The sequence below is a fragment of the Delphinus delphis genome, chromosome 8 (assembly GCF_949987515.2).
Source record: "Delphinus delphis chromosome 8, mDelDel1.2, whole genome shotgun sequence".
NCBI lineage: Eukaryota > Metazoa > Chordata > Mammalia > Artiodactyla > Delphinidae > Delphinus > Delphinus delphis.
The window spans coordinates 62,024,588-62,038,462 of record NC_082690.1 but is presented as its reverse complement, the minus strand read 5'-3'; the positions used below and the strand labels follow the sequence as shown (position 1 = coordinate 62,038,462).

General features: G+C 39.1%; 1 protein-coding gene across 1 annotated transcript; it reads left to right on the top strand.

The window, feature by feature from the left end:
- The first annotated feature begins 11,753 nt into the window (after nucleotides 1-11,753).
- Nucleotides 11,754-13,547, top strand: LOC132429086 (hemoglobin subunit epsilon-1). The gene is made up of 3 exons (XM_060017289.1): nucleotides 11,754-11,848; nucleotides 11,965-12,187; nucleotides 13,046-13,547. Exons 1-3 carry the CDS (start codon nucleotides 11,757-11,759, stop codon nucleotides 13,172-13,174), a joined length of 444 nt encoding a protein of 147 aa, XP_059873272.1. The 5' UTR covers nucleotides 11,754-11,756; the 3' UTR covers nucleotides 13,175-13,547.
- The last annotated feature ends 328 nt before the right edge of the window (nucleotides 13,548-13,875 follow it).

Here is a 13,875-nt window from a genome sequence, read left to right as displayed (position 1 = left end):
AGTAGGAGAGTGTGGGAGAAGCTGGACAAGATTAATGGATGATAAAATCTACTACTATATTTTGAGAACTTTTCTAAAGTCTAATTAAACAAGCTACTGCTTCACAGACAGTGTGTCATATTTCTTTCCAACCTCATACTAACTCCATAAGATGGATACAATTATTATTCCTGTTTTTAGATGACAAGACTAAGCTCAGAGGAATCAAAGAATTTGCCTAAGGTCAGACATGTAAGAGACAATGCTAGTTCTTGGACCCAAAGTCAGAAACTGGATCTACTGCTCACAAGCCCTTTGCTGCACTGTTGAGGAACATTAGATGGATAGGCCTAGGAAAGCAGGGCCTGGGGCTGTGGTTGAAGGAGGCAGGCATGGAGAGGTCCATGACTATAACTTTGGGAGCAGGAGTTTCTTAGGGCTTGAACTTCAGCGAACCTTGACTCAGCAAACCCGAGGTCCCCATGGGGACCCTGGGAGCTGGGGTGCAAGATGTGTCTATCAGAGATCACAGAGAGGGCAGGGCCAAGACTAGCTGCCAGCTATCAGAGTCCAGAAAGGCTACAGGTCTGTGGGCTCAGATAGGTGGTTAGGGCAGGTTGGCGGCTCCGGGTGGAGCCATGAGTCTCAGGGCAGATAGACTGAGTACAGAAGCGAGCACAGGAAAGGGGAGGGAGGCACAGCATAGCAGCAATTTACATTTTACCACCACGTGAGACTCCCCATCCCCTCAACTAGGGGCAAAGAACTTAGTGCTGACATCTGTAAAATAAGAGTAATAATTATATCTATCTTATGGGGCTATGGAGGATCAAAAGAGATGCACACTCTCTGGACCAGTAACAGCAATTCAGGCCAGAGCTATGGGTTCCCTAGGGACCAGACATCTCAAAGCAGCAGGTAAGTTCTAGAAAATAACACCAATCACTCTTAAATATGTAGAGACTCTCAAAGCCCAATATATCATTTAACAATGGCCTGAGATGTCGTGTGAGAGGAGCCTTCCCCTCCCTCAGAAGGGCTATCTTCCCAGGTACTGTGGTCAAAGTCCAGAGCTTAGCTTTAAGGCTGAAACACTTGAAGCCACAGGTGCAGATGAAGTCAGATGACAGCAAGTTTGCACTTTAAGAAAACCTCACTTCACAAAGAGCATGTACAACCCTAGATTCTGAAGCATAAGAGATCCACTAAGAATCTGAACAGAAGTTGAACAGGAAACAAGATGATTAAGGAACTAGAGACCACAAGAAAAATATTTGAAAAAACAGAGGAGATTTAGACTAGAGAAAAGTTACAAGAGGATGGGAATTAATACTTACTGAAATCTTTCTATATGTCAGGTACCATTCTAGGGTATTTAAATAGTCTCATTTAATATGGTAGTTCTGTGAAGTATATATCATGAAACATGCTGTAATTCATGCTAATGATAAGTGATGTTTCTTGAGTATTTAGTATATACTAAGATATAATTTAAGTTCATTATATGAATTAGTTTATCCTCATACCAATATTCAGAAGTCCATTAATGTTTCTCAACTGATGAGGAAACCAAGGTGCAGAAAATGTAAGACAATTTCTTGAATAAGTAGCCAATTTGCAATCTAAACCCAGGTGGTCCAGGCTCTCCTACTGTCTACATTACACTGTCTCTTTTTAAGTGTGGGGGACTTGAGGGTCAAAGAGATGAAATAACCTGTCCAAGCTCATAGAGCTAGTAAGTAGTGAGGTTAAGATGTAGGCCCAGTTCTGCTGCTGCTAAAGACTGTGCTCTTCCTACAACAAAACACCAACACGGACATCTACTGTGGACCCAAGAAATAGAAGCAGATTAAACTGCCCCTATTCCCCACTTTTATACCTTGGATATTAGAGATTAGGGTTCAAGTCATAATTGCAGACCATACGTCCTCAACATGGGTGTGTCTCCGTAAGAAAGTCTGAAAGAGAATGAATTAAAGAAAAAAATTGGAAACAAGTTCAGAATAAAAAGAGGCTCTAGCTTGGACTACAGAGATTGTTGGATTGTAGGTTATGTATAGGTCCCCGAGAACACTGGAGGTCTATAGTGGCCCAAATGACCTCTTGACACTTGGCCAAGCCACAAGTTTGGTTAAGGAAGAGAGTGTATTATGTTCTTTAGTTATTCTTCAGACCTAGCTGCCTGCTTCTCTCTTTACCCTGCACTGGCTTAGAAACTCACTGCACCTAAAACATATGCGTATCTATTTATTTAGGTCTGTGTGACATCTTAGTTAGTGCCAAGCACTGAGGACATTAAACCATGCCATAGGCGGTGCTGTGGTGATGAGTTAAGAATATAAAAAATGAGAAGAAGTTCTGCAAGTTCCCTGCACCTCCCTTTGCAGAGCTTGACAATGAGAGTCCTCACAAATGTTACCAGTGCAGGACCCTGATTTATAAGTTAACTTCTCCAAGATCAGTTTGGGTTTCATGCTGTCTTTCTCCTCTGCAAGGAGAATAGAAGACAGATAATTAACTTGGCTATCGTAATCACTTTGCTATGTATATGTATTTCAAATCATCATGTTATACACTTTACACATGTATGATTTTTATTTAAAAAAGAAAAAAATAAAAAAGAAATGATTCAAAATATCTGTATTTCCAATCATCCTTTGGACATAAGATGTGACTCTAATAGTTATATGTAAATACTTATTATAATGATATAACAACAGATAATACTTAGTGAGCATATATTGTATCTCTATCTCTTTACATAATAAACTAAATTAATTGTCATGATTTATACTATGAGCTAAGTCATGTTACCGTCCTATATTTCAAAGACATGGAGACATTAAGAAACTTGCCCAAGGTTACATAAGAAGTAGGTGGTGTTGGGGTCACGGAGCCTCTCTCAATTCCTCATGGCAACATTTGGCTAAAGCATTGTCAGCCCTATTTGATCAGGAACGGGCTTGTATTCATTGAAGACCCTGACGCCCTATTCCTTTCTGTGATTTTCCTGACCTCAATAGACTTACGAAACCTCTGATGTAGAAGAGAGGAGGAAGGGAGAGTTTATTGTGGTGAGTGATGAAGTCTCTTTCTGTGACCATGCACCAGGGGGGCTCCTCTCTAAGGCTAAATCACTTTGTCTCACTGCATTCTAGCTAGTCCTATACACCTTGTCTAAAGAGCATTGGAGAACAGGTATTCTCCATTATGAAAAATCCATTCATCTCTCAAGACCCAGCTTACATTTCTTTAATCCTGTAAGATCTTTTGGTATATTATTTACTCCCTAAAAATATCCCAGACTTAAGAGAGTCATAAGTTTCCTCTCCCACATATATCTCTATTAAGTATGGAAAATATTGTAATATTGTATATAATTAACTATTGTTTTTGACTAGGACTCCTGGAAGGCAAGATACATGTCTTATTCTTATTTATGATTCAAGCACTGAAATTAGTGTCTAGCACATAGCAACTACTCCAAAAACATTTACTAGATGACTGTCTTGCCTACAAGCCCAGGCCCCTCTATCCCCTTCAGCCACCTTATCTCCAATTAAATAAGCTCCAATTTCCCCTTAATTCATATTTCATTTTTGTCTAAGCCTCCGCTGCTGCCTTCCCATACTCTAAGCATAGACATTTATGCCCGGGCCCCGTTCTGAGTCAATGTCCTGCTCCCTATCTTCTTGGTCTGCATAGCCTTATAGGCTGGGATCTGGCCCCAACACAGCCATGCTGAGTCATGCTGAGTCATGCTGAGGCTTAGGGTGTCTGGCCAGATGTTCTCAGCCCTGCGTGATGACTGCTATCTGGGTCCCCAGCAGGAGGCTTACAGGACAGATGACAAGAAAGGAGAACTCCAGCCAGCATAATGAAGAGAGAGGGATACAGAGGCAGAATGTGACATGTCCTGGAATATATTCCCTTTGGATTTAAAACTGTATTTCTGGCCGTCCCATAAATGCCATAGAATGATCAGTTGTTGTTCATCTAATAATCATCCTACAGGTAGAGTCTCTCACACCAAGAAGCAGGAAAAAAAAAAACCCTTATAACTACAGGTGTATGGATTTTTAATTCACAAAATATAGTCATTAATCAAATGTGATCAGAGTAATTAGAAGCATAAGACCTTTGCTAGTGAGACCCCTGACCCTTTCTTATGCACCATATAACTCAGGACAGAGCCTTTATATATAGTTTCCTCGTGTATATAAAGATGCGGCAGGGCTGGATGACTAAATAATTTTTCCAGGTCTCACCTTTTTAAGATTCCAGATACTGCACACCTACTTTGCAGTGTCCTGTAGGTAAGGACTGAGATATGAGGATGAAAAACAGAGGCATGAAACAGAGGAAAAGGAAAACATTGTTCAGCATTTTAGGGTACCCCCAGACATCTGCTGACAAAGGCTCTGTGCTCTTAGAGGTCCCACGCTCACATGCTGGTCATGACTAGGGACGCCACTTGGGAACCCTCAACTTAAGGAAATATCTCAGGCCAGTCTTGGTGCTACTACTGTCATGGGAAAATGTCTTACCTTATAAGCCTCTGCTCAGCACCCAGGAGATGCTCACAGTCTTCACGTCACTTTGGGTAAAGTTCTGACGTGTGAGATATTTTCTGATTTTCCTACTTACCCTTCCACCATCTTCATTTTAAAGCAAGAATTCTGAGGCGGTTAGTGTGCTGAACAAAGGAACTGACAAAACTCAACATAAAGACTCTCCTTGTTCAGCTTCCAAATCCTCACACTGACATATACTCATATTCAGAAATAAACATGTACAAGAGCATGGGCATCCACGTGTGCACACACACACCAAAGCACCTCCCAAATTCCACATCCTGTTAGAAAATCCATTTGGTGTTACTTTAAACATTTATTTACAGTCTGACCCCTTGCTACCACCTGCATTGCTACCACCCTGGTGTAAGGCGTTATAATCTCTACCTGAACTCTTACTGCGGACTCCTAATTGATCTGTCTCCTTCTACAACTGCCACCGGACAGTGTCTTCCCAATACTGCAGCCAAAGCACACTTGTAAAAGTGTAAATCATGTATGGTAACCTCTTTGTCCAAAGGTCTCTGATAGTTTCCTGCATCGATCATAATAAAGCCAAATTTCCTACCATAACAATTTCCTACAATAACAACAATTGCCAACGTTTGTTGGCACATACACACATATATGTGTGTGTATATATGTGCATGTTTATATGTGTATCTGTAAATATAGGTGTATATGTGTGTATATATAACACATATGTGCAGATATAATATGTATACATATATGTTTATAAATATATATATGCTTTTTCTTACAACTCTATGATACAGGTATTATTATTGTCACAAATTTTATAGATTAGCACCTCCACAGCCAGCACTTCTACTCTCCCTCTCAGTCTGCTCCTACATTGGCCTTATTTTCAATCCCTAAAAATTCTAAGCATCCTCCCACTTTAAGATACTTATATTTGTAATTCCCTATGTCTTAAACATTTAATCCATATGCAGTGGCTATTTATAATCTGTCGGTGTCTTCTCAAGTGTCCCCTTATAGTGAAGAAATCCCTACCATACATTTTAAAGTAGTAATACCCTTCCACCCTTGTCCCCATTAAACTCTATCCTTCATTCCAGTGTTCTTTTCCTCCATAGCACTTAACATCATTTGGCATATACCATATATTTTATTTGTTTATTTACTTATTGTTTCACTTCGCTTACTATCAACTCCATGAAAATGTTTTGTTTTGTTTTGCTTCTGTATACTCAGAACTTTTGCAGTATTGAATGAACAACTGAAGAGCAAACACATACATCTATCACTACAAAGACATATACACATACACCCACCGCTACACACATACCAAGATATACAGTGTAGTAATGCCAAAAGAGGTAATGCCAACTAGATGTATTTAGACCTCAGCAACCAGGACCTTGATCAAATTACTTAGTTCTAGGATGTGGCCCATTTGTCCTGTAGGCTGAGATTGACTCTTGAAGTCTTATTCTTGTTAAAATGAAAGGCACACAAACCTAAAAATAGAAACCTGTGTACTTATTTATCCATTTACATTGAGATTTATAACTTGAATACTCATGTCTTTGTGAGCAATACATTCTTTCCTTGTATCAATCAAGAAAAAGTAGAGGAAACAAACTGTTCCAAAGCAAGCAGCTGGATACAATCATGCTAAGTAAGCATCTTGCCACTAGGCTCAGACATAGCTTATTCATCCATCTTCATGGGAAGGATAAGTTTGGCTTGGACATAACTGTTATGTGAGGTTCAAAACATCTCTAGATTCTGAGCCAACAGAGCAACATTCCTTTCCCTATACTTTCCTTGTTGGCCAACTCTCTAATGATTAATACACTTCTCTTTATACATCAGAACATTCCATAGATTATAATCTAACTATAATCATAGTTCAGAGCTTCTGGCCTGGGAGTCATTCTGTTTCTTTCAGGTGACTTTGAGTCTCTCTTTTTTATCACTAAATTTATTTTTAATAGCAATTGAAATTAGTGTGAGATTTGTTCCCCTATCCTTTGAGGTCTTGCATATTATCTAGTCACTGTTGCCTTCATATTTTTATAATACTCACATATTTGTACACACACACACACACACGCACACAAATATATTTTACACAGAGCATATTTATCAGGCATTTCTAAACAGTTAACCATGCAAGACCCCCAAACACTAACCCAAAATGTCTTTCACTTGTCTACTTGTATAAAAGCCAAGAACAGAGTCTTTGAAGCCAGTAAGAAAAGCACTTTGTCTTTCACTTCTTTAGCTAGTCCTCTTCTTTGCCACAGCTCTGTGTAGTCCTGAGCTCCTATCTAAGCTCACAGTTTCTGACCCCACCCAGCTATCACCAGCCCAAGTCCCCAGAAGGAGAAAAACACTGGATCTGTCTACCTCTGTTAATTAAAAACAAACCAAAATAAAATAAATGCCCCCCAACCCCCAGAAAACAAATGTATACACAGAAGAAGAAGAAGAAGAAGAAGGAGAAGGAGGAAGAAGAAGAAGGGGAAGGGGAAAGGGAAGGGAAAGAAAAACAAACAAACAAACAAAAACAAAACAGGTGCAGGAAATAACTGGTGACATTAATGCCTAAATGGGGCTGGAGTAGAGAGAAGGGCTACAGTAGCTTGTTGGTCTAGTAATCTAAGAGGTTTTCCTTTCCCTCAGAGATGCCTCAGACTCAGTAAGATAGGGGTTGTCAAATTTTGGTTTCAGAAGGAACCCTTCTGGGGCTAGAATTAGCAAAGGCTGAAAGGGGTTTGGGAGAGGAGTGATCATTAACTGCCCTCGCTAGGTCAAAGGATCCTAGTTTCTCATAATTCCTCATGGTAGATGATCTTGTTAATGGGTGGGATCTAACCATACTGCTTCCATTTAAGGCCTGCATAGTTACCAAACCTCAAATTTATACTGTTTGATAGATGCAGATTTTTTATTCAAGAAACATGCTATGCTATAGCTTCAGTATTGAGTATGCAAAGTACTGAAGATAACGTGACTAGGCAAAAAAAAAAAAAAAATAGTCATTAACTTTTCGAAATTCAAAGTCATCAAGTCAAGGACTTCCCAATCTTGGGACACAGGATTCTAAGCCTTAAACCCAGAAGAATCTCATTTGAATCAATCGTAGGTAGAAATTTAAATATTGAGTTTATGTATGCTTCAGAGCTACTACATATGAACAAAGTTTGTAAATTACTACTTGACTAAAGTCTTGAGTAAGATCCATGAGATATGGACCAATGAGCTATATAGTAGTGTGGTAGAGGGAAGGAAGATTAGCAAGCACTGGCTCTAATGATAGTGTCATTCCTTCTAACTATTCAGAGCTGTCTTAGTTCATAGAATATACTAGGCAATACTATTTAAACAACATAAAAAACCAGGAATTTCTCAAAAATTTAATCATAAAAATAAATGAAGACAACTTTGCTTAAGGTCAAAAAGCATCAAGGGAGCCAAGAAAGTGAAGTTATAAAATGGGAATATGGGAAGTTTCTGACTTTTCTAAGTTGCCAGATTCCAGTTTTAACCTTCAAGGTTCATCGTGTAGACAAGTGTACAATAACTGGCTGGTTCTGCCTTTCCACTCCTTCTTCCCAGTGAAGATTCTTCTTGCTTAATTAACACTCACATGCATCTCTGGCTATGCCTTAGTCACAGTGGTCCCAGAGGTCAGTCAAACCATCAATGTCTGTGTTATAAGCCTCCAACAAAAGAAATGCCTCTGAGAATGAGACCCAGCTTGGGTTCACAGTCACCGGCAACCTTTGTGAGATATGATGCAGAGGCCCAGCGATTACAAAGCAGTAGTGTTGCTTGACCAGTGGTCGTGGTCTATTCTCTCATTCTTTGCAATCATAACAGAAGATATTCATTGGCTCCCTGCATGGAAGCCATTAGAATTTCCTGCTACTCGTGGCACACAATTTATTCTAGACTAATGCAACACTTAATAGGACTTTTATCCCATCTATTTCTGCTATAAGAAGATAAATTGAGAAGCATAATGAAAGCAGACTAACTTATAGCTTCACTAATCAAGAATCCTAAGCAGCTTTTTTTGTACCTTCAATGGTTTATAAACCCAGTCCATAATTTTCCAATTTTAAAATTAAAAATAGAAAAAAAACTCATTTGTGGTAAAGAATAACTTTTGAAGGATTTTTTCTCAGCTAATATTGTGAAAAAATGTAGTGGGATCAAAGACCTATTTTATCTATTAACAATGTAATTTATACAATCCTCCATACTAATAGCACCTAAAGATAATACAGTATTTGACTCACAGGATTAGTATATATGTCATAAATGAGCTAGCAAGATTTAAGGAAATATTTTATTTTTCCTTGCTAAAAAGAGGCATCTTACATCTTTCTTAAAATCCTGCGTAGAGTTTACCAAAGTACAAATGTCACAGGATATCCTAAGAGGCAGGAGTTAATCTTTAACAAATTTTGAAGTTTCTTTTAAAACTTTTCATTTAAATACCTTAAGAGATAACATTTTTATTTTATTAATTTTAATTTCTAGGCAATAAATGAATAATCTTAGTTTTTTCTTTTTTCTGACCATTTAATCTTTCTGATGTATCATGGATAATCACGTCATTTATCTCTCTAAACTTTGGATTTTTCATCTGGGAAAAAGAGACAATAATCATGGTATTTCACAGGAGAAATAAATAAATACTTCAAAATGAGCAGCTGAGATAATTGAGCTTGAATCAACAAGCACCTAAGCAAAAATGAAAGTATATTCAGCTTAAGTGACTTCAGAATCAGAATTCATAAGCCTTGAACTGAGTTACAGACATGGTGCCTTTCAACCCTGTAACATTTCTTGAAGCCTTTTTCTACACCTTTAGTTATAAGAAAGCAAGGGATGGGCCGGATCCTTGGAGGCAAGCCAGTTCTTTTCCCAAACGCTGTTACTAGAGAAGGATATATGAGCCCTGAAATGGGTATAAGGGAGGAGAAGGGAGATCAACCCCACACTCTGAATTTAAGAGAAGCCTGGTGTCCACACTCTGAACTGGAAGGAGAATGGAACACACTCATACTGTCTGCTTCAGATGAGGTTTGTTTCCCAAACTCTTGGTCTTGTGCAGCCTGGTTCTTATTCCCTGGGCTTTGACAATGTCTGATCCTCATACCCAAGGTCTAAGGGAAGGATCACTGTACTCACACTGTGGATCTATACAAATTTGCCTTGGAAACCTAGAACCCTATCTCTACTGATTAAAAAATCATCCGTAATTTAAAAAGACACATGCACCCCTATGTTTGTAGCAGCACTAGGTACAATAGCCAAGACATGGAAGCAACCTTCATGTCCATTGACAGATGAATGGATAAAGAGATGTGGTACTTACATACAATGGAATATTACTCAACCATAAAATAGAATGAAATAATGCCATTTGCAGCAATGTGGATGCACTTAAAGATTATCATATTAAGTGAAGTAAGCCAGACAAAGACAAATATCATATGACATTGCTTATATGTGGAATCTAAAAAAATATGATACAAATGAACTTATATACAACACAGAAATAGACCCACAGACATGGAAAACAAACTTATGGTTACCAGAGTTTGGGATTAACATAAACACACTACTATATATCGAATAGATAAACAACAAGGACCTACCATATAGCACAGGGAACAATACTCAATATTTTGTAATAGCCTATAAGGGAAAAGAATCTGAAAAGATATATATATATAAAACTGAATCACTTTGCTGTACACCTGAAACTAACACAACATTGTAAATCAACTATACTTATAAATAAATAAATAAATAAATAAAACTCTTATTCATACAAGGGCTATTCTTCACTGAGTAGCCAGATACTTCTTGTCCTTTCATTGGTCCTCTACTTCAGTGATCAAATGTCTTCTCTCTCAACCTAGAATTCTGTCATCCTAGGTTACATAGTCTAGCCCAGGGATTCTTTCCTATCTTTCTTAAGGGGGGAATAAGCTAAGAAACACTTGTGAAAGTCACAGCCCAGGAAAACTGGTCCACTGAAGGCTGATTTTTAATTATACAATTATAGATGGCTTCTCCTCCACCATTCCTTACCACTATATCAACAGGACTCCAGTATAATAACAGAGGATTGCAGCTGGAAAAGTTGCAAGGTACATAATCTATTTCATGATGATGTGTTCTTAGGGAAACCCAGAGCCAACAGGGACATCAAAATACAAAAGAAAACAAAAAATAAGGACACTAGAGAAACTTGAAGTCTCCTGAACTGATGGCTTCCACAAACATTAAACATACTCCAACTGCTAGCCTATCATAACAATTCATCTACTCCTCAGTTTGATCACAAGTCCTGGTTTTAAATAATTTCAGACTCCTTAGCAGCCACGCTGGTATAAATAAGTACAGAAAATCAAGAAGAGCACTCAGGGCAATGTCTCCAGAGTAGACAGTTTCCCTTGCTGTCATAGAGAAATGGACAGAGAGAGAGTTCCCTGGAAGCACAGGATGTAAGCTTATTCTACCTGTTCTCTCTATGAAATAATCTTTGGTTATGTTACTTTGGGATTGAGGTCTTAGTTCTATTGTAGATCCCTTGCATTTCCATTCAGCTTCCTAAAGTAACCATGTATGTGTTTTGTCTCCCTTAGAAAACTAAAATCCAGAGCTTGGCTATAATCCACTCCTCAAGAGAGCTAAAACTGGCTGAGGTTCTGTGTCAACAATTGTATTTTTTTTTCTTGACTGTGTTTTTGTCCCTGTCACCATCTCACCATCCTTAACCCAAATATTAAACCTGGTTTGACTGGAACTCTATCTTGGGCTTAGCTGCATTCTATGGGTCTTTCTGGGATAAGGAGAGTGGGAGAGATGGATGTCATCATGGGGGATGACATGGGGAGAGAAGAGGGTGAAAAGAGAGAATGAATGAAAAATTGTTTTGAGGATGGAGGAGGAGCCAACAAAAGAAGGATGTTTCAGGAACCAACACATTATCACAGACTCAATATACATCTTCCTTGCTGACCATTTCCTGACCTGACTCCACCCCTGAGGGACACAGCTCAGCCTTGACCAATGACTTTAAAGGATTAGGGGGAACAAAGGGCCAGAAGTTCAGCAGTAAAGAATAAAAGGCCACACCTTCCCGCAGCAGCACAGACTTGCTTCTGACACTTCTGTGATCACCAGTAAGCTTCAAGACCTGACATCATGGTGCATTTTACTGCTGAGGAGAAGGCTGCTATCACTGGCCTGTGGGGCAGAGTGAATGTGGAAGAGGCTGGAGGCGAGGCTCTGGGCAGGTAGCAACTGGACTTCATGGGGGAGGATGGTGAATATGAGCCTGGTAAATTGACCAGGAAATTCTTCAAACTTTTCGAGTCACTGATTTTTCATCTGTTATGGTCTCATCTCATAGGCTCCTGGTTGTCTACCCCTGGACCCAGAGGTTCTTTGACAACTTTGGCAACCTGTCCTCTCCCTCTGCCATAATGGGAAACCCCAAGGTCAAGGCCCATGGCAAGAAGGTGTTGACATCCTTTGGAGATGCTGTTAAGAACATGGACAACCTCAAGGGCACCTTTGCTAAGCTGAGTGAGCTGCACTGTGACAAGCTGCACGTGGATCCTGAGAACTTCAGGGTGAGTTCAGGAAATGGTCATGTGTTCTTTTTATGCTTTTTACTTTGGAATAATAATGGAAGTTGAGTCTTTGGTTGCAAAGACTAGCAAAGATCTCAGAAATCATAGATCAAAGTTGGTGTTAAGAGGGCAGAATTCCAGTGGACATACCAAGAGCACCTCGGTTCAGGACTAGTGACACTAAAGGGCTACTAGCCCTTTTAAGCCTGAGTTTGCTTAAAAGTTTTCGGGAACTTTTGTTAGAACTGGATTTGTTTACCCTAGAGAATATCAGAGAATAACAGACTTGTTCAAGGAGGAATGGAATCTGGGTTTTGGTAGATGAAAACCTGTCTCAAGGAAAGAGAAATGTCTTATTTTATGTGGCTCCTGATGATTGAAGTTTAGGAAGATATTTGGGAGAATAATTTTTAGGCAGATTATCTCAAAGAAATATCAATCAATTCTCTAAATATATTAAATTACCCATCAATATTGGGACTAAGTGGAAGCTTATTCCTGCATTGGTTGGAGACTTTACTAAACTCACTCTAAGAACCTATGCAGCCCTGAAATCCTATGATGACAAAGATTAGACAATTGGTAAATGTGAGAGGGAGGGAGAGAGGCAAATAAAAATGGTGAAATGGGAGAGAGTGAGGGGATATAGGTAGACAGAATGTTGAATGGAGGGCTCATAGAATTTAAATAAAATTTAAGAACTAGCTTATCAGAGTTTATTGCACAGATACAAACCATGGAGCAGTTTACGATGTGGAGTTAGGAGTGGGTGTAGGTATTAAGCCATTATTTTCTGCAACTCTTTTAGGAAAGTTCTACTCAACATATCTAATTGTCATTTTGTCTCTCACCTAACAGCTCCTGGGCAATGTGTTGGTGATTATTCTGGCTTCGCACTTTGGCAGAGAATTCACCCCTGAGTTGCAGGCTGCTTGGCAGAAGCTGGTGGCTGGTGTTGCCACTGCTCTGGCCCACAAGTACCACTGAATTCTCCTTTCAGTTCACCATTTTTGTCCCCAATGCCTTCCTTCTACACGTGGGGACTGGAGTTTGGCCTTGAGAGCCCGGCTTCTCTTTAATAAAGTACATTCTGTTCAGTGATCAAAAATTAATATTGTATCTTCTCCATCATTTACTCTTTTTTTAAATTTTATTTTTATATTTTTTTACATCTTTATTGGAGTATAATTGCTTTACAATGGTGTGTTAGTTTCTGCTTCATAACAAAGTGAATCGGTTACACATATACATATGTTCCCATATCTCTTCCCTCTTGCATCTCCCTCCCTCCCACCCTCCCTATCCCACCCCTCCAGGAGGTCAAAAAGCACCGAGCTGATCTCCCTGTGCTATGCGGCTGCTTCCCACTAGCTATTTTACATTTGATAGTGTACATATGTCCATGCCTCTCTCTCACTTTGTCACAGCTTACCCTTCCCCCTCCCCATATCCTCAAGTCCATTCTCTAGTAGGTCTGTGTCTTTATTCCTGTCTTACCCCTAGGTTCTTCATGACATTTTTTTTCTTAACTTCCATATATATGTGTTAGGATATGGTATTTGTCTTTCTCTTTCAGACTTACTTCACTCTGTATGACAGACTCAAGGTCTATCCACCTCATTACAAATAGCTGAATTTCGTTTCTTTTTATGGCTGAGTAATATTCCATTGTATATATATGCCACATC